The sequence below is a fragment of the Babylonia areolata genome, chromosome 10, assembly GCF_041734735.1.
Source record: "Babylonia areolata isolate BAREFJ2019XMU chromosome 10, ASM4173473v1, whole genome shotgun sequence".
NCBI lineage: Eukaryota > Metazoa > Mollusca > Gastropoda > Neogastropoda > Buccinidae > Babylonia > Babylonia areolata.
In genome coordinates, this window is record NC_134885.1 from 2,389,761 (window position 1) to 2,417,469 (window position 27,709).

General features: G+C 45.8%; 1 protein-coding gene across 7 annotated transcripts in view; it reads right to left on the reverse strand.

Annotated features, from left to right (window-relative positions):
• LOC143286706 (tetratricopeptide repeat protein 17-like) overlaps positions 1-27,709 on the reverse strand; it is an 88,258-nt gene that overhangs the window by 46,217 nt on the left and 14,332 nt on the right. For 2 of the 7 annotated variants that reach the window (XM_076594387.1, XM_076594383.1), the window contains exons 9-21: positions 25,218-25,384; positions 23,703-23,827; positions 23,180-23,293; positions 21,127-21,254; positions 19,947-20,142; positions 18,024-18,101; positions 15,921-16,145; positions 13,212-13,499; positions 11,180-11,365; positions 10,390-10,543; positions 7,433-7,483; positions 2,682-2,750; positions 1,467-1,564 (exon numbers count right to left, since the gene is read on the reverse strand). In XM_076594387.1, coding sequence (XP_076450502.1) covers positions 1,467-1,564; positions 2,682-2,750; positions 7,433-7,483; positions 10,390-10,543; positions 11,180-11,365; positions 13,212-13,499; positions 15,921-16,145; positions 18,024-18,101; positions 19,947-20,142; positions 21,127-21,254; positions 23,180-23,293; positions 23,703-23,827; positions 25,218-25,384 — 1,879 coding nt within the window. The remainder of the gene's footprint in view (positions 1-1,466; positions 1,565-2,681; positions 2,751-7,432; positions 7,484-10,389; positions 10,544-11,179; positions 11,366-13,211; positions 13,500-15,920; positions 16,146-18,023; positions 18,102-19,946; positions 20,143-21,126; positions 21,255-23,179; positions 23,294-23,702; positions 23,828-25,217; positions 25,385-27,709) is intronic. The other 5 variants (XM_076594388.1, XM_076594389.1, XM_076594384.1 and 2 more) reach the window with 4 other exon arrangements.

Genomic DNA, 27,709 nt, shown 5'->3' on the forward strand with positions numbered 1-27,709 from the left:
AACGTGTTGTAAAAAGACAAAGTCAAACAAATCCACACTTTTCTATGTGCATGCTCCAAATGAGCAAATGTGTGTGTGTGTGTGTGTGTGTGTGTGTGTGTGTGTGTGTGTGTGTTCCTATATGTCTGTATGTGCTTGTGCTTGTACCAGAACATGAATGCATATGCATTAATGTGTTTCTGCATGTGTGTTTGTGTGTGTGTGTGTGTGTGTGTGTGTGTGTGTGTGTGTGTGTGTGTGTGTGTTGTGCATGTATATACTAGAACATTCACACATACTTGTTAGTGCCAGCAAAAATATGCATGTGACTGCTCTCCAGCAACACAGAATCACAAACTGCAGTGATGTGGATCAATGCAAAGTAACTAATTGGCAAAACAATACACACAGAAAAAAAGGAAAAGTCAAACACCCTGGCCAGGAAAACCCCCATTCACTCTAAAGTCTAAGAGTGCCAAGAGCAAGTCTCTAATCAATTAAATGCTTCATCAACTAAAGAAAAACATCAACCTACAAAAGTGAGTGACCACTGCAGCAAAAACATCCAGATGCACACACACACACACACACACACACACAAACAAATCCCACATAAATACATTGTCAAGATCAGTTTTAACTCACTCAGTACGGCCAGTCCTCTCTTCTCCTCTACACAGACCCCTCGGATGTCCAGTGGGTGTCTGAATGACCCAACCTTTAGCTTCCGTCGTCAGAATTGTGGTATTCTTTGTCAACTTTCACCTCTTCAGTATGAGAGCCTTCCACTTGCAATATTTTGATGGTGGTAATTGGGGTGAAATGCTGTTAACGTCTTCTCTTTCGCCGTTCGTATGGAGAGAGTTAAGACAGGATGAAGAACAGCTCTGAACAGTGTAATTTCTCTGGGCTAGGTGCTGTGACTAACATCACCTTCTACGCACTGTCGAGGGGGCACTCTCATGTAGTCTCTAGGACTCTGACCTTGACCTGACCTTCCTGCTGTCTGACCCTGACCTACTTCTCATCCAAGCTGCTGACATTGAGCCTGGTCGACTGTTTTCACACGTTGTGACCTGTCTGATGTAAAAGCCCTGTCAAGGCCGATGCGCTCCCAAGACTCTTCAGATCAGATCGGCTTTATCTGTTCCACATCACATGGTCAACCACACAAACCTTTTCTGATCCAGTCACTTGGTCAGTAGCAACTTATATTCAAACCCACCAGTGAAAAAGAAAAGAAAAGAAAAGCACCAAAAAAAAAAAAAAAAAAAAAAAATCAAAACAAGGTGTTTTGGCTTATTTCAAAACTATTTACTAGTGCTGTCAGGGGGAAAATAAAGCAAAAAAAAAAAAAAAAAAGCTGCCCAAGCAATAACCCCCCCCCCACTCCCCCCTCAAAAAGAGGTGGCAGATGTGTGAGAAGGGCCACAGAAGAGGAAAAGGAAGAGGTGCAGACAGGTGTGATGACGACGACGGAAGCTCACCTGCACTCGCAGCTGACTGCACTCCTCCCCGTGGCACAGCCCTTTGCGCTCATAGTACTCCGCCACTTCGTCCAGCTTGCCTGTGAAGTCGCTGTTGACTGCACACCGCAAAAAAAAAAACAGGTCAAAGGTTAAAGGTCCCACAGCCTAGTACAGCAACCCGAGGCTATAAATTCATACTGGCTGTGCCCTCAGGAAGCCAGCGTCCAGCATCACACACCAAGCCCTGACCTGGAACCCGCAGGAAAAGAGGAAGAGAGGCCGGCCTCGCAACAGCTGGAGGCGAGATACCGAGGCAGAGCTGAAGCAGCAAGGGACCAACTGGACTGGAATGGCCAAAACAGCCCAGAACAGAGTGCGATGGCGAGGGGTCGTCGATGGCCTATGCTCCACCAGGAGCGATGGGCAAAATGAAATGAATGTGTCTAGGGCAAGAGGAAGGTGGCAGAATGGGTCAGACGCTCGTTTGCCGACACAGTGAGTCCGTGAGGGTGTGGGTTTGAATCCCGCTATCCCCCTTTCTCCAAAGTTTGACTGGAAAATAAAACTGAACGTCTGGTCACTCAGATGAGACAATAAACCGAGGTCCTGACTGCAGCAAACACAGACTGGAAAATAAATCTGAATATGTAGTCATCCGGAAGAGACAATAACAAACCAAGGTCCGGTTTGCAGCACGCACTTGGCGCACTGAAAAGGAGCCCATGGCAAAGAGGGTGTTGTCCTCTAACAAAATTCTGAGGAAGGAATCCACTCTGATAGGTACACAAAGATATATGCCTGACTAAGCGTGTTGGGTTATGCTGCTGCCTTGCAGATGTGCTGTAGTGTACTCACAGAGCTGTGTTGTGTTGTGTGTGTGTGTGTGTGTGTGTGTGTGTGTGTGTGTGTGTGTGTGTTTGTGTAACCGTGTATTCTGTGAACACATACTGACAGTGCTGCGTGTACTCACAGAGCCGTGTTGTGTGTGTACATGCATGCATGCATGCTTGCTGTGGTGTGAGTGTGTGCGTGCGCGTGCGTGCATGCGAATGTGTATGTGTATGTGTGTGTGTGTGTGTGTGTGTGTGTGTGTGTGTGTGTGTATGTGTGTGTGTGTGTGTCTGTGTAATGTGTGTGTTTGTGTGTGTGTGTGTCTGTGTGTATGTGAGTCTGTGTGTATGTGTGTGAGTCTGTGTGTGTGTGTGTGTTAGTGTGTGTGCAGTGTGTACTCACAGAGCAGCTCCTCCTGGTCGGCAGAGAACTGTTGGCCCTTCTGACCACACTGCTGCTGGTTGTTACCTGCTGGTGACAACACACACACACACACACACACACACACAGTGAGCCATTTCAAATGCAGGCAGTGCTGCTGGTCAACAAACATTTGTGGACACACACACACACACACACACACACCACCCATATGCACACACACACACATGCACGCACACACACACTGAGCCAATTAAAAATGTAGGCAATACTGCTGGTCAACAAACAATAAGCACAACTTGCCAATGTCTTATACCCCCCTTCACGCACACAGTGGATCAAACATGCATCTCAAAGGTACCCTGCACCTGTCTGAATTCTGTGCTTTATCAAAACACATATAACCAAGCATGAAGCCACCCCCCACCCCCACCCTCATGCCCCAACTCTCCCCTGAAAACAGTCTGGCTGCCTAGCTAATAAACCTGGTCACAGATGATGCGGGAAAAAGCCCCACCAAGTGTCGATGGCAACTTCAGCTCCGTCTATGTCTGGCAGATTTGCTCAGAACTTTCTTCAATATTACACCCACACTGTGATTCAATGACAGTATGAACAATGATTTCTCCACTGACACTGTGATTCAATGACAGCATGAACAATGATTTCTCCACTGACACTGTGATTTAATGACAGTATGAACAAGGAATCTTCCACTGACACTGATTCAATGACAGTATGAACAAGGAATCCTCCACTGACACAGATTCAATGACAGTATAAACAAGGAATCCTCCACTGACACAGATTCAATGACAGTATGAACAAGGAATTCTACACTGACACAGATTCAATGACAGTATGAACAAGGAATTCTACACTGACACAGATTCAATGACAGTATGAACAAGGAATTCTACACTGACACAGATTCAATGACAGCATGAACAATGATTTCTCCACTGACACTGTGATTCAATGACAGTATGAACAAGGAATTCTCCACTGACACAGATTCAATGACAGTATGAACAAGGAATCCTCCACTGACACTGATTCAATGACAGTATGAACAAGGAATTCTACACTGACACTGTGATTCAATGACAGTATGAACAAGGAATCATCCACTGACACTGTGATTCAATGACAGCATGAACAAGGAATTCTACACTGACACTGTGGTTCAATGACATTATGAACAAGGAATTCTCCACTGACACAGATTCAATGACAGTATGAAGAAGGAATTCTACACTGACACTGTGATTCAATGACAGTATGAACAAGCAATCATCCACTGACACTGTGATTCAATGACAGCATGAACAAGGAATTCTACACTGACACTGTGATTCAAAGACAGTATGAACAAGGAATCCTCCACTGACACTGATTCAATGACCGTATGAACAAGGAATCCTCCACTGACACTGATTCAATGACAGTATGAACAAGGAATCCTCCACTGACACAGATTCAATGACAGTATGAACAAGGAATTCTACACTGACACAGATTCAATGACAGTATGAACAAGGAATCCTCCACTGACACAGATTCAATGACAGTATGAACAAGGAATTCTACACTGACACTGATTCAATGACAGTATGAACAAGGAATCCTCCACTGACACAGATTCAATGACAGTATGAACAAGGAATTCTACACTGACACAGATTCAATGACAGTATGAACAAGGAATTCTACACTGACACAGATTCAATGACAGTATGAACAAGGAATTCTACACTGACACAGATTCAATGACAGTATGAACAAGGAATTCTCCACTGACACAGATTCAATGACAGTATGAACAAGGAATCCTCCACTGACACTGATTCAATGACAGTATGAACAAGGAATCCTACACTGACACAGATTCAAGGACAGTATGAACAAGGAATTCTACACTCTTCCTTCACAAAGAAATACAACCCACTACACAAAAGTAAACTCTTTTTTTCTTTTTTTTCAAACACACCTGTCAAACAGTACATGTATTTTTCAACAACACCATAAATGACGGAGCAAGTGAATAAATAACTACTAAGAAATAATGCAAAGAATAGACACGAATGATAATTTAAAGGAGCAAACCAATAGGCCTAGTTTGCATCAGTTTGACATGGTACAGTATATGACACCAAAAAAATAATTATAAAAAATAAAAATTAAAAAAAAAAAAAAAAAACCCAACAACCCCAGCACCAAAGCATATTTTGATGTTCCCACAAACAGGATACCCATGCATGATTGATAATCACTAAACAAAGCCCAGCTGTATTAAAGCAACCAAAAGGAGCAAGAAAACTGGGTGGGGGGGTGTAGGGAGGAAAGGGTGGGAGGGTGTGGGGGAAAATGGATGGGAGGGGGAGGGATAGGATAAGCAGGATGAGGGAGGGGGGGAAGGGTAATCAGCGCATAACCAACAACAAAACGTGTTTGAAATGAAAAGGGAACGGTCACCACAAACCAGTGCCACAATACAGGTCATCAAAACACAGCCTCCAAGGGGCACAGTGACTATTATCCCTGTCGCCTGGCCTGCCTCCTGTTATTCCCATCAGCAGCTCAGACCTATCAAACCTGGGTCCTTGTTTTCTGTTTTACAAAGTGTGTGTGTGTGTGTGTGTGTGTGTGTGTGTGTGTGTGCGTGCGCACGCACGCGCGTTATACTTTACCAACAACAAAAGCAAGTGTGGTTAATTTAACCAGTTTTTGCAAACTTCAATACCATACTTGGAATAACCTTTTTTTCATGATTAAAAAAACCCCAAACAATTAACCCTTACAAATGGGCCATCTGTGGTGAAAACTGTGAGAAAAAGTGCAGTATGGAAAGGGTTAAGGAGGAGAATTACATTCCCCACTGATACACTGCTGGAGGGATAGTGACCACAAGCCACAGGCCACACCACACAGGGCTCAAGAACCGAGGACCATGGACTAAAAAAAAAATGAACAGAAAAAAAAAGAATCCTGGAATGATAGCCTGGGTTAAAAAAGGAAAAAAAATGAGAGAGGAAGGGAAATAGGATATCCTGATGTAATTGATGTGAGTGACCAACTGCTGACAATTAAGTGTAGAAATGTTTTTGTTTCGTTTCTGTTGTGGGTTTTTTTTTCTTTTTGTTTTTTTTGTAATTGTCTTTTAGTGTAGAAATACTGATGTGATACAAATGTTTGCGTGAAATAAAATAAATAAAAGCTAGTGGCAGAGCTCACCCAAAATTAACTGCTGGCAATATATTCACTGCAATTTTTTCCACTTCCAACCAAATTCACAGGCAAAAATTTATGGGGCAGAGGTAGAAGCCTAGTTCTTCTTTGACTGCCCCACATCTCTCAGTGATCTATATAAGGTGTACAGACAACTGAAAGAGTTGTAAACATCCTTCTTTTCACTCAGCACTGCAAAAAAAAAAAAGGCAAAACCACAAAGCTGAAAGCTACTTGGATCTCTAACAATGCCAAAAAGTGGTCAACATGACACCAAATTTGAATCTCTCAACAATACTGTGGCAGGTAACTGATGGTAAAACCTGACATAAACAATAGCATGCCAGGTACATGGTACTTAAAACTTCACATGAATCTCTTAACAATACCATGTAAGGTAAATGATGCTATAACTTGACATGAATTTCTCAACAGAACTGCTACCACAATGCACATGGCTGCCTTTATTCTTTGTTTAACAATTATAGCACTTCCTACATTTCCTTCTTTTTCTTTTCTTTTTTTTTTCTTTTTTTTTATTTTTATTAAAGAATCCTCATATTTTTCAGCTGTGACAGATGTTTGTCTTGTTTTATTAGTCTCATTTGCTTCATAATAATTCTTTTTTTTTTTTTTTTTTCATAATGAGTACTTTAAAACTGTCAGTGTTCCTTCCTGATCAATGACTGACAGTTACTAGGGCTGGGGTGACAACATGTGTGGTGCACTTTGTCATGTGAAATTGTCAGTGTTGCTTCCTGATCAATGACTGACAGTTACTAGGGCTGTCGTGACAACATGTGTGGTGCACTTTGTAATGTGAAATTGTCAGTGTTCCTTCCTGATCAATGACTGACAGTTACTGGGGCTGTGGTGACAACATGTGTGGTGCACTTTGTAATGTGAAATTGTCAGTGTTCCTTCCTGATCAATGACTGACAGTTACTAGGGCTGGGGTGACAACATGTGTGGTGCACTTTGTAATGTGAAATTGTCAGTGTTCCTTCCTGATCAATGACTGACAGTTACTGGGGCTGTGGTGACAACATGTGTGGTGCACTTTGTAATGTGAAATTGTCAGTGTTCCTTCCTGATCGACGACTGACAGTTACTGGGCCTGGGGTGACAACATGTGTGGTGCACTTTGTAATGTGAAATTGTCAGTGTTCCTTCCTGATCGACGACTGACAGTTACTGGGCCTGGGGTGACAACATGTGTGGTGCACTTTGTAATGTGAAATTGTCAGTGTTCCTTCCTGATCGACGACTGACAGTTACTGGGGCTGGGGTGACAACATGTGTGGTGCACTTTGTAATGTGAAATTGTCAGTGTTCCTTCCTGATCGACGACTGACAGTTACTAGGGCTGGGGTGACAACATGTGTGGTGCGATGTGCAAGTCAAGCTATACATCAGTCAACAGACTGAGTAAGCAAAGCCTTCAGGGCCAAAAGGGTTAAGCACCCCCGGTACACATCAAACGCCTGGGGCAGGTGAAAGGTACAAAAAGAAACGGGCAGCAGCAAAGGGAGAGGGTCAGATACCGTCCTGGTTCAAGCCAATCCAGTACACCCTATGCAGCTCTCTCTCGCTGTCTGCATCCCCACCCCAGTGGAAGTGAACGCACGGCAACGTCAACGTCAACGTCAGACAAACAACATGTCAGTGTCAGACACACAGCGTGCTGAAAGCTGCCATAGGCACACAGATTAAATGTGAGATCACACGTCTTAGTGCACGCTTGTTAATGCTTCAGACACAAAGCTCACATTTACAGGAGCACGTGTGCATATCTGTGCAAAAAATGTAAAGAAAAGGAAAGACATGCAATTACTGCTTTAAAATAAAATCACCCAGTTCAAACAATACATCCATCTACAACATGAAACCCATCAAAAACAACACATCCAGCTACAACATGAAACCAACCAAAAACAACACATCCATCTACAACATGAAACCAATCAAAAACAACACATCCAGCTACAACATGAAACCAATCAAAAACAACACATCCAGCTACAACATGAAACCAATCAAAAACAACACATCCAGCTACAACATGAAACCAACCAAAAACAACACATCCATCTACAACATGAAACCAATCAAAAACAACATATCCAGCTACAACATGAAACCAATCAAAAACAACACATCCATCTACAACATGAAACCAATCAAAAACAACACACCCAGCTACAACATGAAACCAATCAAAAACAACACATCCAGCTACAATTTCAAATCCACCAGTCAAAATGAAATATCCAGCTACAACTCAGAAAGAAATGTAATGATGAAAACTATACACAACCAGATGCAACGTAAACAAATCAAACCATCAAGACGATACATCCAACTTCAGCTTGAAAACATGACCAACATATGCCTTCGAAGTACCCTTGCCCAACTGACTGTTCCTGTGCACTTTGCCAAACAAAGTTTCCCCTTACTGATCCTGTCAAAGTTCAGAGGATGTGAAGGTCACAGTTCACATGATGGAGAGGTCACGGCTCAGATGATGCAGAGGTCACAGTTCAGATGATAGGGGCCACAGTTCACATGATGCAGAGGTCACAGTTCAGATGATAGGGGCCACAGTTCACATGATGCAGAGGTCACAGTTCAGATGATAGGGGCCACAGTTCACATGATGCAGAGGTCACACTGGTTTAACTCCGTGCACAGCGTCACCCTCCACCACATGTCTTGGATGCCACATGTCTTCCTTTGCATTGCTGTCATACACCTTTGTTCTGCACTTCTCATATCCAGGAAAAGCCAAGGCACAGTATTTCTCTGAGTCTAACATCACCAGAATACTTCATCCCATATTTTTCCTTCCATAACAAACAGCCAGTTGATAAAACAACAACTGGGAACCTCTTTCTTTATTTCAGTTCTAACGACTGAAGGCCAAGTGAGGTTGACAGATTCTGTTGAATTGAGTTCTCTGCCTGTTCTACACACGTGTCTCTGTCTTCCTCCTTCCCTGCATAGAGTGTCCAGTCCACCATCCGTCACTGGTCAGCACAGGCCCAGACCTGTCTTTGACCACCTTAAACAGGTGCCCCAAGGATTGCCACCTTGCTGTGGCGGGGCGACCTGCATGCCTCAGAGAAACCTACATACAGCTATGCCAATGGGGCCTGATTCTCTTGACAGACGGGTTGAAGGGTTGAGGCCAGACAAAGAGCAATCCACTGGTCCTCCAGGTTATGAGCTGGACACAGGGCTAACGACCCGGTCCTGTAAAGCTTGGTTATGGAAACAGCACCAAACCAGGCCTGACGACTGACAAGGCCAAGGTTGTGGTGCCTCACTTCCAGCAGTCCACAGGAATGGGGCCAGAAACAGACTGAACCTCAACACTACAGGCAACACTGGCAGTCCTCAAAACTCCACAAACTGACCGGTTAGATCATGAAACTGTTCACCACCAGACACAGATGGAAACGGGGGGGAAAAGGTGCAATAACTGTCCCAAAAAATGAACCAGGGGTGGATGTACTGACCGTCCATTCATGTTGCCTGAAAAAAAACTGTTTTGTAGGAACCCTGAATATCACCAAGTTGTTACTACTGAATTTAGCAGTTGTTGGAATAAAGCCAAGAAGAACTATTACAAAGGGACAGTGTATTTTACAAGACTGCACACATGACAAATCTGAAAGTGGGCAGAAACTGGCACACAATGCTGCACAACACTGCCCACTCAAAACATGTACAACACACAGATCACAAAGAACAGTTGGAATCTTTATCAGCATGCAGGACAACACTTCCCAAGTCACAACTGACCTGTTGTTAGAGCTGAACACGCAGCACTATCAGAATACTCAGCATCAGAATCACACCACTGTACAGCACTTCCCCACTCCACTGAGGGCTGACGTGACAAATGCTTCATGCAGAACACCCAGCAGAAAAACAAACTGTAGAATCAAAATCGCACCACTGTACAGCACATCACCACTCTATATGGAAGGCTGGGAAAGACGCACACTACATGCAGACCAAGCAGTGGAATCAGACCCACTGTAAAACACACTACATGCAGACCAAGCAGTGGAATCAGACCCACTGTAAAACACACTACATGCACAACAAGCAGTGGAATCAGACCCACTGTAAAACACACTACATGCAGAACAAACAGTGGAATCAGACCCACTGTAAAACACACTACATGCAGAACAAACAGTGGAATCAGACCCACTGTAAAACACACTACATGCACAACAAGCAGTGGAATCAGACCCACTGTAAAACACACTACATGCACAACAAGCAGTGGAATCAGACCCACTGTAAAACACACCGCATGCAGAACAAACCGCAGAAAAACCAGCAGCACCCGTGGATTCAGAATCACACCACTAAACAGCACATCCCCATTCAAAACAAGATGAGCTACACCCCTCAAAAAAAACAAACAAACAACAAAATTTGCCCCTGGTGCAAAAAATGAGAGGTGGGGGGGTGGGACAAAACTGACCTGGCATAGCGTCCAGGTTGACGTCAGTGGGCAGTCCAGCACAGGTGTCCAGCTTGATAGGGGTGATGGTGCAGGTCTGGGTGCACTGCCCGTTGCACTCCCCCGCCTTGTTCCGCATCCGCGTCTCGATGATGCACTTCTCCTCCCCGTTCTCCTGCAAGGCAGTCACCACTCTGTCACACACACACTGGGGAAAATCTCACCTACAATAAACAACAACAACAACAAAATAATGAAAGAAGAAGAAGGGAAATAAATCCAAACAAAAAACAAAAAAACAACTGCCTAGTTTGTGTTTCTTTCTCTCTCTTTTTTTTTCTTTGCACCATACCAAGCGGAAAGTGATTCCATCAAGGCTTTTATCTCATTTTTCTGTAAAAAGATGGCACCAAAAAAAAAGACGAACAAAACTTGTTCAGTATCAGCACAGCCATTATTACAAGACTAACCATCAAAATGAAAATCAAGCTGATGATTTCCCATGGTTATGGTGCAAAAAAAAAAAAAAAAAGAAAGAAAGAAAGAAAGAAAGAAAAAACTACAAGCCCATGATAAAAGGGTGGAAAACTAAGGGTGAGGGGAAAGAAAAAAAAAAAAAAAGAGGTTAAAAAAAAAAAGGTGGAAAAAAAAAAAAAATCCCAGGAGAGCACCGACACCAGGTAGAAATGGTTGGCACCGTCACCACGACCCCCCCCCCTGCAGACACCTGACCCGTGCAGACCGCTGCCGGACCACAACCAAAGAGAGGGAAGCAGGGCTGTGGCACCACTCACTGCCGCCCACCTCTCACCTCTTCCAGCGCCTGTATCACCTCCTGCCTCTCTGTCAGGCTTCGGATCTTGTGCACCGTGGTCTGCATCACGCCCAGGAGCTCCGACAACTTGGCCTTCACCTTCTTCCTCATCTGCTGCTGCTGCTCCAGCTGCTGCTGCAGGACTGTGGTGGTGGTGGGGTTGGGAGAAGTGCTGTCTGAACTCTGCATCCACAGGGCGCCACAACAACAACAACAACAACGCCACGCTGGTCACCGGTGCTGGGGTGGTGTCCCTTTGTTGTCTGGGACACTCACCACTTTGGAATGATGAGCGGGTGGGTCTGAATGAGCGTGTGAGTGTGCGCCTTGGTCTGAGTGAGTGTGTGAGTGCCTGGGTGGGACTGAGTGAGTGTGTGAGTGTGTGCCTTGGTCTGAGTGAGTGTGTGAGTGCCTGGGTGGGACTGAGTGAGTGTGTGAGTGAGTGAGTCATCTGAGTGAGTGTGTGAGTCATCTGAGTGAATGTGTGAGTGCCTGGGTGGGACTGAGTGAGTGTGTGAGTGAGTGAGTCATCTGAGTGAGTGTGTGAGTCATCTGAGTGAATGTGTGAGTGCCTGGGTGGGACTGAGTGAGTGTGTGAGTGAGTGAGTCATCTGAGTGAGTGAGTGAGTCATCTGAGTGAATGTGTGAGTGCCTGGGTGGGACTGAGTGAGTGTGTGAGTGAGTGAGTCATCTGAGTGAGTGTGTGAGTGGCTGGGTGGGTGGGTCTGAGTGAGTGTGTGAGTTCCTGGGTGGGTGGGTCTGAGTGAGTGTGTGAGTCATCTGAGTGAGTGTGTGAGTTCCTGGGTGGGTGGGTCTGAGTGAGTGTGTGGGTGTGTCAGTGGGTATGGGTGAGTGAGGGATAGAATGAGAGGGTGAGCAAAGAACTGCAGGTATCAGTACGTGACCATTGTCTGAGAGTGTGCGTGTATCTGTGTGTGTACGAGTAAATGTGTGTGCATGCATGTGTTTGTTCATTTGTCGGAGTTAAGATCCGTTCAAAGTCTTGTGGTTTCTGAATGGAGGATTAAGAGGTAAGATGTGTGTGCGTGCTAATGGGGGAAAACAAGCACGTTTCATGGCACAAGCAGCAATGGTGTGAATGTGCCTTTGTCTTAAAAAGAATAACAAAACTTTTTTTCTTCTTTTTCTTGAATCAGTGTCCTATTACAATTGTTTTCAGTTCAGACAGCATCAGCAAGGATCAATGCATACAATGCATGGACATTTGGCACAGGGAAACATTTCCATCTGTTATACAAAAATGAGAAAACGACTGCTCTCAGTTTCAGTGTCAACATACAAGACAAAGGTGCCAGAGTTCTGTAAAACAAAGAATAATACTAAACAGTAAAATGACCCTAGGACTATTTATTGCATCTTCATATTTTTTGTGTCCTTCCCAGAAGTGCATTGTCCGTAAACAGGTATATAAGGAAAAGAACTGATTTTATTTAATTTTCAAACTGTGTCGACTGGCTTAGTATTTCCAAAGAAAATGAATTTGTCAAAGATTTTTCCATAGACATACATGCACAAACACACACGCACACACAAATGCACACACATACACACATAGACACATGGAAAAACAAACAGTGTAATTACACAGACTCATTTTAATTTACCCACACATGTGAGCAAAACACAAACACACACACACACACACAGACGGACAACTAAAATGGGGTTATTACACAGATTAATTTTACTTACACATGTAAGCAAAAACAAAAAAAACCCCACACACACACACACAGACAACCACAGACACACACAGACAACCACACACACACACCCTCCCATACACACACAAATGCATGCACAGACATACACATGGACAACCAAAATAGGATTATTTATAGCACAGACTCATTTTATTTACACAACACAACACACACACACACACACACACACACACACACACACACACACACCCAAACACCCACACATCCCCCCTCTACCCCCATACACACACAAAAACACACACACACACACACACACACACCAGCCAAACCAAACCAAAACTCACTGTCTTGCAGATGACGCGGCTCTCCGTCTGTCCGGCCGACTGCCCCCCGCCGCCCCCGGCCTGCTTCTGGGCGCCGCAGTTGTGGGTGAGGGGGGTGGTGGGGGTCTCGACGGGGGCTGCGCTCTGGGCGGCCTGGTGGTACTTGAGGTAGCAGCGCAGCGCCCGCAGGGTGTTGAAGGCGTCCAGGTGGTCGGGCTGCACCTCCAGGGCCCGGCGGTAGTGCCAGGTGGCCCCCGAGTGGTTGCTGCTGGCCCACAGTATGTGGGCGTACAGCAGGTTGGACGAGGGCTGCAGGGGGCAGCAACGACCGACCATCATCGTCAGCATCATCGTCATCATCGTTGTCGTGGTCATCATCGTCAGCATCATCGTCATCGTCATCGTTGTCGTGGTCATCATCATCATCATCGTCATCATTATCATCGTTATCATCATCATCGTTGTCGTGGTCATCATCGTCAGCATCATCGTCATCGTCACCATCATCGTCAGCGTCATCGTCATCGTTGTCGTGGTCATCATCATCATCATCGTCATCATCATCATCGTCATCGTTATCATCATCATCAATGTCATCATCATCATCATCGGCGTCGTCACCATCATCGGCGTCAGCATCGTCATCATAATCATTGTCGTTGTCAGCATTGTCATCATCATCATCACCATCATCATCATCACTGACATCGTCGTCATCATCATCATCATCATCACAGTGCTACAGTCAGACATCACACAACCAGACACTAAAAACAGACATAGGATCATTCATGTAAATGCAGATCCCCCTCTTCCTCACCAAACATGCACACCCTTGAAAAAGAATATGTCTGCCTACGTGGTGTGGGTGAAATTGGCCATACACATAGAAGCCTACTCCTTCTGCTCCAGCACTGATGGAAGAACTCATGCGTGACACATTCCCTCGAAATACCACAGAACGCTTAAAGTCTACATTATCCCTTGTCTGAGGTTTTATTTCTTGCTCTATAGTTAGCCTATGTCTGTCCTGAATACAAAATATTCCAATTCCTCTACTGTTTCATGCTTGTTTCTTGCTCTGTGTCTGATGTTCTACGTCTGGCCAAAGATTTGTGCATCAAACCTATGACAAACAACCAACAGCACACCGCACAACAGACAAGAAGCACAGACGACACAGATAACCAACAGAACTCTGCACAACAGACAGGGAAGCACAGACAACACAGATAACCAACAGAACTCTGCACAACAGACAGGGAAGCACAGACAACACAGATAACCAACAGAACACTGCACAACAGACAGGGAAGCACAGACAACACAGATAACCAACAGTACACTGCACAACAGACAGGGAAGCACAGACAACACAGATAACCAACAGTACACTGCACAACAGACAGGGAAGCACAGACAACACAGATAACCAACAGAACTCTGCACAACAGACAGGGAAGCACAGACAACACAGATAACCAACAGAACTCTGCACAACAGACAGGGAACCACAGACAACACAGATAACCAACAGAACTATGCACAACAGACAGGGAAGCACAGACAACACAGATAACCAACAGCACACTGCACAACAAACAGGGAACCACAGACAACACAGATAACCAACAGAACTCTGCACAACAGACAGGGAAGCACAGACAACACAGATAACCAACAATACACTGCACAACAGACAGGGAACCACAGACAACACAGATAACCAACAGCACACTGCACAACAGACAGGAACCACAGACAACACAGATAACCAACAGCACACTGCACAACAGACAGGAACCACAGACAACACAGATAACCAACAGAACTCTGCACAACAGACAGGAACCACAGACAACACAGATAACCAACAGAACTCTGCACAACAGACAGGGAAGCACAGACAACACAGATAACCAACAGAATTCTGCACAACAGACAGGGAACCACAGACAACACAGATAGCCAACAGAACTATGCACAACAGACAGGGAAGCACAGACAACACAGATAACCAACAGCACACTGCACAACAGACAGGGAACCACAAACAACACAGATAACCAACAGTACACTGCACAACAGACAGGGAACCACAGACAACACAGATAACCAACAGCACACTGCACAACAGACAGGGAACCACAGACAACACAGATAACCAACTATGCACAACAGACAGGGAAGCACAGACAACACAGATAACCAACAGCACACTAGAGAGGAACCACAGACAACACAGATAACCAACAGAACTCTGCACAACAGACAGGGAAGCACAGACAACACAGATAACCAACTATGCACAACAGACAGGGAAGCACAGACAACACAGATAACCAACAGCACACTAGAGAGGAACCACAGACAACACAGATAACCAACAGCACACTGCACAACAGACAGGGAAGCACAGACAACACAGATAACCAACAGAACTATGCACAACAGACAGGGAAGCACAGACAACACAGATAACCAACAGCACACTGCACAACAGACAGGGAAGCACAGACAACACAGATAACCAACAGAACTATGCACAACAGACAGGGAAGCACAGACAACACAGATAACCAACAGAACTCTGCACAACAGACAGGGAAGCACAGACAACACAGATAACCAACAGCACACTAGAGAGGAACCACAGACAACACAGATAACCAACAGCACACTGCACAACAGACAGGGAAGCACACACAACCCAGACCTATCTCCTTTTACCTCCACATCACTGATGTTGATGGCGTCCTTCATGACGACAAGGGCATCATCGATCTTGCCCCAGCGGTAGAGGATGTTGGCCAGGTTGTTGAGGGGCACATCTCGGTACTCAGGGGGGCTGAGGTGCAGGGCGCGACGCAGGCACTCCACCCCGTGGTAGTTGTTGCCGATGATGCGCCAGTACAGCCCTGCCAGGTTGTACAGCAGCCAGCGGGGTCCGATGTTCTGTGTGAGGCACAGTCACCACCATCACCTGTCAGCGCTCACGTCTTGTCTGGACTGTGCTTTGTCTACGGGTTTTGTGTGTGTGTGTCTGTGAGCATGTCTGTCTGCATCAGCCCATGTTGTGTGGGAGGCACAGTTACCATCACCTGTCAACCATCACTCCTTGTGTCTGGACTGGGCTCTGTCTACACTTTGGGTTAAATCAGTCGTGCTTGTGTGTGTCTGTCTGTGTCAGCCAGGGGGGGGAGACCAATGTTGTGTGCGAGGCACAGTCACCTGTCAACCATTACGCCTTGCCTGAACTGTGCTTTGTTCAGCTGGAGTGGCACTTGTATGTGTGTCAGCATGTCTGTGTCAGCCAGTGGGGACTAATGTTCTATAACAGGCACAGTCACCTGTCAACCATCACATCTTGCCTGAACTGTGCTTTGTTCAGCTGGAGTGGCACTTGTATGTGTGTTTGTCAGCATGTGTGTGTCAGCCTGGGGGGCACTAATGTCCTGTAATAGGCACAGTCACCTGTCAACCATTACGTCTTACCTGAACTGTGCTTTGTTCAGCTGGAGTGGCACTTGTATGTGTGTTTGTCAGCATGTCTGTGTCAGCCTGGGGGGCACTAATGTCCTGTAATAGGCACAGTCACCTGTCAACCATTACGTCTTACCTGAACTGTGCTTTGTTCAGCTGGAGTGGCACTTGTATGTGTGTTTGTCAGCATGTCTGTGTCAGCCTGGGGGGCACTAATGTTCTATAACAGGCACAGTCACCTGTCAACCATCACATCTTGCCTGAACTGTGCTTTGTTCAGCTGGAGTGGCACTTGTATGTGTGTTTGTCAGCATGTGTGTGTCAGCCAGGGGAGGGGGGTTGGGGGGGGGGGACTAATGTTCTGTAATAGGCACAGTCACCTGTCTGCAGTCATGTCTTGTCTGGATTGTGCTCTACACTTTGGGTTCAAGTAGACTGATGCTTGTGTGTGTGTGTGTGTAAGCATACATCAATGTCCATGTGTATGTATGTGGTGGGGGCGCCGGTGTTGCTCTACCTGGACACAAACCACTATTCTGCTTCATCAGGGTGCAAGACGGGCACAAGAAACAGGTGGTGAAAGCACTGGACATTGTTTGAGGTCCTGGGTTTAAATCCATGTCTCTTTGCCTGCTGGGTTATGGGTGGAGACTTCCAATCTCCAAGATCAACAGATGTGCAGACCTGCTAGTGCCTGAACCCAATTTGTGTGCATACACATTCAGAAGATCAGACACACATGTCAAAGATCCCGTAATCCATGTCAGCATTCGATAGGTCATGGAAACAGGAGCACACCCAACAAGCACAACCCTGAAAGCAGAGTATGTCACTAAACAGTGTGGTAAAACTGGCCTTACACATAAAAATGAACGTCGGGAGTTGCAGCCCACAAACACAGAAGAGAAAGACGAATCAGTGTGAAAGAAACAGGACACCTGTTAAGCTCCACCATGCTGCCAGCTTAAGGTGTGCAAGCACTAACCGTGAATGGTAAGTCAGTTGTGTCTTTCTAAGACCATCAGAACAGCAGAGGAGGCAACTGTTGCCCCTACTATCTAGGCTAGAATCTGATTTTAGTGGGGAGCGTCTTTCCCAAGTTACATCCACTCTCTCTCAGCTGAGAGGTTTATTGGACAGTCGGCGATGGGATGGTTCCCAAAGGCAAACTAGCCCCAGTGGCTGCAGCACTAAGAGCCAGTGCTATCTTGTCTTTTCTAGTCTGAGAGTCATATTCCTTCACAAAAGGCTAAGCTGTAAATGACTTCCCACTGCAGTGAAGAAACCACTGATCATGTAAGCTTATATCAATCATGACTGTGGGGTGGAACCAAAGCAGCTGCAACCTACCTGTTTGAGGGCCGTCAGGATCCTCTGCCCCACCTCCTCCTCCGTCACCTGGCCGTCGTTCACATGCTCCAGCAACGTCTGCACACACACACACACACACATGCACACACACACACACACATGCACACACATACACACACACGCACACACAGACACACTTACAGACTGGCATCAACATGTGTCTGTATGGATGAAGATGCACTGATATCAGAGCAGTCACTGGACCACACGACCATCTCCTCTCCACTGTCAACAGATGTTGTCCGCATTCTGAACAGGTTTGCACTTAACTACGCATATTCTGCCTACCCACATGTGAACCTTACTGTTACATCCTCTCAGCCCTCTCCCTGGTCTCTCTTGCTGTTGACATCTGATGTATTTTGTTGGAGCTGCATTCTGAGTGTTCCATTTCCCCTTCTTTATCTTCCTTTTCTAGCTTATTATCTGTTTTTCCTTTGGTTTGGTTTTGTGCGTTTGTTTCTTTTCTTGTTCCTGTTTGTGTGTGTTTTTCACTCTGAATTCAAAAACCCCTTTAATATTGTTTGCTCCTCTGTTGTAGCCAATTCTGTGCATGTACCACTACAACAGTACTCTAAACAAACTTCTGCTTGCTATGCTCTAGTATTTCTTGCTGCATTGTATTGAACACATAAAACTTGTCTCAAAAAAATGAGCAGGAAGATGAAGAAAGTAACGGCCATGTGACAATGTGAACTAAACCTGCCTAGATCTTCGTGCAAGGCACTGTACCATCAGGGAGGAGGCGTGGCAGACAAGAGGAAAAGATGGAAGGGCAACATCCAGGTATGTACACACCTGCCCCTCATCATCACCACACTGAGGAGACAGCTGAGGACGGAACCTGCTGGAGGGAGCTTGTTCAAACATCGCTACTGCCCCTACAGCCTACTACTTGTTATGGGGCTGAACACAGCATAATAATGATAATAATCATTGATATTTTGATACCCTGTCTAATATTTTGATGCCCTATCTCCAGAGAGCCAGAGTGTTTACAAATACAATGACACAGACATACATTGATGCATATATTTTTCATCACATTCATTTGTTTATATGCATCACAAAATAAACAGGTCACACACGCACATGCACATGCACACACACACACGCACGCACACACACATCAGGCAGTCATACCGATACAGCCCCATTCCTCCCTCCACCCACCAACAATCGCAGACAGACACACAGGGTGGAAAAACTAATCATAACAGCTGTGGAAAAGGTGAGTTTTGAGAGCCGATTTGAACAAAGACAAATACTGAGTGTGTTGGACAGAATAAGGGAGTTTGTTCCAGATGACAGGTCCAACGAAAGAGAAAGCATGTTCCCCATGAAGTTTCTTTCACCTGTTTGGTATGCGAAAAATGCGAGTGTCACAGGAGGAACGCAGAGACCAAGATGGTATATAGATCTGGAGGCGTTCCTTATGATATGCAAATAGTATGTGAACACACGCATATGTGTGCACTGCTCCAGTGCTACATACTCTAGAAATATCCTTTCATCCCTTCAGAGCCCCAAGACAGAAACTATCATCCCCTTTTGGTGTGCTAAAAAAGTGCCCCAGGACGTAAGTTTCCATCTGCGTCATTGTCGAAATTTTCCTGTCGCATCATGCAATTCATGTGCAACTGTCATACTTGGACAGTGTGTTTCTTTTCCTTTCAGAGGAATTTGTTATATATATATATATTTGATTAGTTTGCATGCTAGTTTTTTTTTTCTTAATTGTTACATTCCATGACCAAAACACCCTGTGGCAAATAGCTGTCACAGAGCATAAAATAGGCTAGGCACTGGAAGGGTAAGTAATGATAATAGTGATAGTCTATACACACACACACATACATAAACACACATTCCCATGTACAGACACATGTGTACTGTACCCACCTGTCTCATTGAGGGGTCATTGTACTTGAGGGGGATGCGAGATCGCTCAGCATAGCCCACAGACTTGAGGTTATCGTAGGTGTTCTCGCTGCCCTCGGGTAAATCCATCAGCGGCACACACACGGGTGGGTACCATGGCAACAGGTGCTCTCCCCCCTCTGTCAGACCCTGCACCTCTGTCAGCAGGGCCCGCACCCTGCAACATGGACACACGACATCTCAACAAGGCCCTGCAACATGGACACACGACATCTCAACAAGGCCCTGCAACATGGACACACGACATCTCAACAAGGCCCTGCAACATGGACACACGACATCTCAACATGGACACACAACATCTCAACAAGGCCCTGCAACATGGACACACACAACATCTGAACAAGGCCCTGCAACATGGACACAACATCTCAACAAGGCCCTGCAACATGGACACACGACATCTCAACAAGGCCCTGCAACATGGACACACAACATCTCAACAAGGCCCTGCAACATGGACACACAACATCTCAACAAGGCCCTGCAACATGGACACACAACATCTCAACAAAGCCCTGCAACATGGACACACAACATAGGGGATGGTTCCCAAAGCCATCTAGGCTGCAGTGCAAAGAGCCACTGCAATCTTGCCTCCTAGTTAGAGAGTCACAGTCCATTACAAAAGACTAAGCTGAATTCCCATTGCAGTGGAGAAGCCATTGATCATACAGCTCTTACTCTGCTGTTGGCCCAACTGTAAGCTTATGTAAAGTATGAGAGAAGCATGAGGTGAAACGACTCAAATCCCTGCATGAAACTGAAAGTGAAACTGTGAGAGAAGCAAGGTGAACTGACTCGAATCCCTGCATGAAACTGAAAGTGTAAGAGAAGCAAGAGGTGAAATGACTCGAATCCCTGCATGAAACTGAAAGTGAAATTGTGAGAGAAGCAAGAGGTGAACTGACTCGAATCCCTGCATGAAACTGAAAGTGAAATTGTGAGAGAAGCAAGAGGTGAACTGACTCGAATCCCTGCATGAAACTGAAAGTGAAATTGTGAGAGAAACAAGGTGAACTGACTCGAATCCCTGCATGAAACCAAAAGTCAAACTATGACAGAAGCAAGAGATGAACTGACTCGAATCCCTGCATGAAACTGAAAGTGAAAGTTTGAGAGAAGCAAGAGGGGAACTGACTCGAATCCCTTGTTTTCTGGGGACAGGTAGACGGTGGAGAGGTTGCGGGGGTCTGGCACTTTCTGCACGTAGGTGTCACACTCCTCCTTGCCGGGCCACGCCTCCATCAGATGGTCCGCACTCTGGAACTGATGGCAACACTGACATCATCACTCAGTCAGTGGTGTGTGTGTGTGTGTGTGTGTGTGTGTGTGTGTGTGTGTGTGTGTGTGTGTGTGTGTGTGTCTGTGTCTGTGCCTGTGTCTGTGTATGTGTGTGTGTGTGCGTGTGTGTGTCTGTGTGAGTGTGTGTGGGGTTGTGTGTGTGTGTGTGTGTGTGTGTGTGTGTGTGTGTGTGTCTGTGCCTGTGTCTGTGTATGTCTCTATGTGAGTGTGTGTGGGGTTGAGTGTGTGTGTGTGTGTGTGTGTGTGTGTGTAAGTGTATGGGGGGTTAAAATGTGTGTGTGTGTATGTGTGTGTGTGTGTGTGTGTGTGTGTGTGTGTGTGTGTGCGTGCATCATTTGTATTATACATGAAGTGAATCCAGCATTTAAAACTTACAATACCAAGATCTTGACTGGGTATTACAGACTGCTCAACATGGCTACTGTTATAGGAAACATACTGTTGTAGATTGATTTAAATTGTCCTCAGTGCAAAAGTGGGTTTAAAGATGAGATATGTTTCAGTTTAAGTTGCCCTGCTTTCGGTTGATTAAGAGAATACACTAAAATACTATACATTCCCAAATAAGTTCTGGATAAATTTGTTGATGGCATCTAATAAAGAAAGCACGTATGAAATTTGTCAGTTTTCCTACATGTCTGTCTGTGGGTCTGTTTCTCAAACATACAAAACACACAACAGATATTCTCTGTTTCTAGCTCACTCTATGACTCTTCCCATGTTTTGCTCTCTGTGTATTTTTGTGCGTATCTCACTGAATTTCTATCTGCCCTGTATCGAATGAATCATGTGAATACAGTTGCATTACATGTTGTATATACTGCTGCCCTTCACACATTAAAGGTTAATGGTTAACAGTCCCATAACCTTTCATGGCCATCAAGGCAGTGAATTCCTACCACCGTGTATCAAGCTGGGCAGAGAAAGGCAGGGCCCAATCCTCTCCTTCCACTGCCTGTAACCCTTCCCTACCTACATCAGGTACCCCTCCACACCTGGGTGGAGTGACGAAAAGCCGAGTGAAGCGCCTTTCCCAAGGACCACAAACGGTGACAAGACAGAGCTTCAAACCCTGGCCACTGGTGAACACTGAATCAGATATCCACTAATGCCTATCCAACTCATCCAACACGAAGACTTGTATCAGGTCACAAACTTACTTAGCTCGTTTGGCCAATCAAGCTAAAATTATGGCGCAATCGCAATCGTAAGGGCCCTCTACCTCGGGCTCTCTCAACAATAGGTACAGGTACAGGTACAGTATTTGGGGTAGAAATTAAGCCTTGCGGCCTTTCACGCCTCCTCCACTCCCTCTGGTCCACCCCAGACCACTACCACCTCCTACACCTCCTCCGGTGTCATCTCTGGGTTTGTTTACCCACACAAAGGTCAGTTGTGCTGTTTCCTCATTTGACTCGATCGATTTGTGTCCGCGCTCCGCATTTTCTTGACCCTGCCAGTCAGCAGTGCACGAGTCGCCCTCCTCTGTCTCTTTCCCATGCCCAAAATTTCAATGACTGAGCGTGCGTTCCCAATGGGGAGCCAACACGGGCATATGTCCGCTGCAATGCACACTCTATCAGTATGTTTTTCGTCCGTGACGGCGGCTGGACAACGTATCTGCGCCCCGCACGTGGCATGCCCTGACCGCCTCGCGTCCAGTGACGACCGTGGTGAGTTGGGAAGCCCTCCCTCTAGATAGGGAGGAAAGTGGACCACTAGAGGACACACACGCCCATACGTGTGCACACCCTCCTTGTCCCGAACATCCAATTCATGGGAGGCAACTCCCGCTTCGGCACCCTGCCAGTAACTGTCGCATATTTAATAAAAGACAATACAAACCAGCAACACAGAGGTATGGACAGCAAACAGACACGACGGCACACCTTGGGCACCACAGGGATGTCCTTGGAGAAGCGAGGCGGGTGCTGGGGTTTGGAGAAATCTGGGGTGTTCTTGGTCGTCACCCGCTTCTTGAAGCCGTTCTCCTCCTCCTCCTCCTATGGACATCGCAACACACAAAACAACATCACACCACAAAAAAAAATTATTTAAGGAAAACATTAATTTCCTAAGAAATCTACTTTCCTCTCAAAACTTAGCTTTAAAAAAAAACCCAACATATATATATATCATCCATTTGAATTTTCTTGTTTTCCTCTGAAAACAGAATTTTCTATAAAAAGAAAAAAAAGCATTTTTCTCCCACTAACACCTTTGGACAGATTTATTTTGACAACACCAGTACATGACATGTACTGTGATTTTCACAGTGCCAACACACACACACACACACACACACATGTACATGATAAAGCACATAAAGAATTCCAAACTGTAAAAGACGGGTGCATTATAGAAATTATCATGATGATTATCATGATCATTATCATCAAACAGATCCCTCACCTGCTGAGGCTGCTCCGTGTCCTGAGGGTCATCCAGGTACTGGAAGTCCAAGGTGGGGGAACGACGGCTCCAAGTGCACAGCAACACCTGTTTCCCGTCACGGTCCACCATGCGGCAATACTCACCTGTAGAAAAAGTAAAACCGCTTTCTGCTTCAACTATCATCTCTGGTATTGAACTAAACTTTTACATACCATGCAACAATGTTCACCTGTACAACAGTAAAGCCGCTTTCTGCTTCAACTATCGTCTTTGGTATTGAACTAAACTTTTACATACCATGCAACAATGTTCACATGTACAACAGTAAAGCTGCTTTCTTCTTCAACTATCGTCTTTGGTATTGAACTAAACTTTTACATACCATGCAACAATGTTTGCCTGTACAACAGTAAAGCTGCTTTCTGCTTCAACTATCGTCTTTGATACTGAACTAAACTTTTACATACCATGCAACAATGTTCACCTGTACAACAGTAAAGCTGTTTTCTTCTTCAACTATCGTCTTTCATATTGAACTGAACTTTTACATACAATGCAACAATGTTCACCTGTACAACAGTAAAGCTGCTTTCTGCTTCAACTATCGTCTTTGGTATTGAACTTATCTTTTTACATACCAGGCAACAATGCTCACCCATACAATAGTACAAGCCCTTTAATGCTTCAATCATCGTCTTTGCTGTCAAACCAGTCTTTTACATACCATGCGGCAACATTCACCTGTACAACAGCAAAGCTGTTTTCTGCTTCAACCATCATCTTTGCTGTCAAACAAGTCTTTTACATACCATGCGACAATACTCGCTTTGAGAAAGGGTAAGCTGTTTCCCACTTGAACTATGCTATCAAATCAATCTTTTCAACAATGGTAACAGTCGTGTTCTGATTTTACCTCATATTTGCAACCAGTCTTTTAGTATCACTTTAACAGGTGTTGTAACCTAAAAACATTGTGTGCAAACCTCACACACTTTCCACAGTTGGAGGATATTTACAGCTTTAAAAAAAAAAAAATCACAGGAACATATTCTTCTTCTTCTTCTTCTTCTTCTTCGTTTGTGGGCTGCAACTCCCATGTCCACTCATATGTACATGAGTGGGCTTTTACGTGCATGACCATTTTTACCCCCACCATGTAGGCAGCCATACTCTGTTTTCAGGGGTGTGCATGCTGGGTATGTTCTTGTTTCCATAGTTCACCAAACGCTGACATGGATTACAGGATCTTTAACGTGCGTTAATCTTTTGATCTTCGGCTTGTGTATACACACGAAGGGGGTTCAGGCCCTAGCAGGTCTGCAAATATGTTGACCTGGGAGATCGTAAAAATCTCCACCCTTCACCCACCAGGCACCGTAACCGAGATTCGAACCCGGGACCCTCAGACTGAAAGTCCATCGCTTTATCCATTCGGCTATTGCACCCGTGGATAGGAATATAAATTAATCACGTTCCCATTCAATATTTCCAACAGGTCAGGGGGTGGTGGGGAGGGGCTGGGTAGGGTCTTACCCATCTCGTTATTGCTGTCCCTCATCTTGGCATGTTCGTAGGCGATGCGCTGAGCAATCTTGACTTCCGTGGGCACCTGTTCCGTGGTCAGCTTCTCGTTCTGAGTCTGGTATTGGTCGTGCTTCCGCTGGTAGTCCTTCAGCTCCTTCAGGGTCTTCTGCAGGGCTCTGCACAGCACAGGGTGGTCAGCTTTCTATGGTACCAGAACTTTTTCACAGTGTGTGTGTGGGGGTGCATGGGGGTGCGTTGTGATGTGTATGTGAGTGTGTGTGCGTGTCTGTGCATATGTCAGTGTGTATGTGTGTGTGTGTGCACAAAGAGAGAGACAGTGTCTGAGTGTGTCTGGCTGTGTGCGTGACAGTGTAATTTTTCTGTGATTCATTTTCAGCTGGTGGTGCACATGACTGTCACCCTCTAAAATTTCAAGCTGACCCTGAAAGCCTTTGGTGACAGTCATGCTGAACCAAAAAGAAAAATGCATAAAGCAAGTTCTCAGCTAACTCATTCCCCAACAATCTTACCTTTGCCTTTCTATACTTTCTTTCTCTCTCACTCACTCTTCTCTTTCCCCTCTCTTTCTTTTTCACCTCTTCTCTTCCGCTCTCTCTCTCTCTCTCTCTCTCTCCTCCCTTTCCTCCCCTCTCTCACTCTTCCCTTCCCATATCTCTCTTCCTCTCCTTCCTCTCTCCCTTTCTCTCTCTTCCCTGTCAGTCACTTTCTCTCCTCCATCCTCACTCTTCTCTATTCCCCTCTCTTTCTTTCCTCTCTCTCTCTCACACCTTTCTCTTTCCATCTCTCCCACCTCTCTCTCTTTCCTTCTCCCCTCTTTCTCCCCTCCTTCCCCCCCCCCCCCCTCTCTTTAGATTCCCACAAACGCCTCTCTCTCTCTCTTTCTACGGACCGAGAACCTTCCTCACCCTCTATCCCCCATTCTGGTGTGTAGTGCGGTGCGTGCTGTGTGTGTTTGTTTCTCTTTTTATTTTGTTGATTTTTTTTCTATGCATTTTACTAACACCATGCTAGTGACTGTATGCCGTGTGTGTGTGTGTGTGGTTGTTGTTTTGTTTTTGATTTATGTATATTTTTCCTCTGTTATGTATCTCTACTAACACCATGCTTTCATTTTATTAAATATTGTGTAGTGTAGACCCTATTCAGGGCGGGGACTGGATGTAAAAAAGCACACCAGTGCTTTTCTATTATCCTCGGAATAAAAAAAATTGTCTTGTCTTGTTTTGTCTTGTCTTTCTACCCTTCCCCTCTCTTCCTACCTCTCTCTCTCTCTTTCCTTCTCCCCTCTTTCTCTCCTCCTTCCCCCCTCTCTTTAGTTTCTCCACAATCCCCCCCCCTCTTCTTTTCCTCTCTTTCTATCACAAACCCCTCTCTCTCTTCTTCTCCCCTCTCTTTCTATCACAAACCCCTCTCTCTCTTCTCCCTCCCCCCCTCTCTCTCCTCCCTTCCACCCCCTCTATCTCTCTCACTCTCTCTTCCCACCCACCCTCTTTCCATCTCTCCTCCCTCCCCCCTCTCTCACTCTTCTCTTCACCCACCTCTCTCTCTCTCTTACCTCCCCTCTCTCTCTCTCACCTCAACTCTTCCTTTCACCCTTTCTTTCCCATTCTCTCCTCCCTCCCCCTTCTCTTTCTCTCCTACCTTCCTCCGCTCTCCCCTCCCTTCTGCCCTCTCTCTCCCCATCTCCCTCCCTTCTCCCTCTCTCTTTCTCTCCTCCCTCTCACTTCCTTTCTCTCCTCCCTCCCCCTTCTCTTTCTCTCCTACCTTCCTCCGCTCTCCCCTCCCCTTCTGCCCTCTCTCTCTCCTTCTCGCCTCCCTCCCTTCTCCCTCTCTCTCCTCCCTCCCACTTCCTTTCTCTCCTCCCTCCCCCTTCTCTTTCTCTCCTACCTTCCTCCGCTCTCCCCTCCCCTTCTGCCCTCTCTCTCCTTCTCACCTCCCTCCCTTCTCCCTCTCTCTCCTCCCTCTTACTTCCTTTATCTCCTCCCTCACCCTTCTCTTTCTCTCCTACCTTCCTCCTCTCTCCCCTCCCTTCTGCCCTCTCTCTCCTTCTCACCTCCCTCCCTTCTCCCTCTCTCTCCTCCCTCTTACTTCCTTTCTCTCCTCCCTCACCCTTCTCTTTCTCTCCTACCTTCCTCCTCTCTCCCCTCCCTTCTGCCCTCTCTCTCCTTCTCACCTCCCTCCCTTCTCCCTCTCTCTCCTCCCTCCCACTTCCTTTCTCTCCTCCCTCCCCCTTCTCTTTCTCTCCTACCTTCCTCCTCTCTCCCCTCCCTTCTGCCCTCTCTCTCCTTCTCGCCTCCACCCTTCTCCCTCTCTCTTTCTCTCCTCCCTCTCACTTCCTTTCTCTCCTCCCTCACCCTTCTCTCTTTTTCTATATCCCCCTCTCTCTCTGTCTGTTCTCTCTCTTTATTTCACTCTCTCTCTCTCTCTCTGTACATGTGCATGTTTAAATGTGTATGCGAATGTCATGTCCTTGCTTCTTT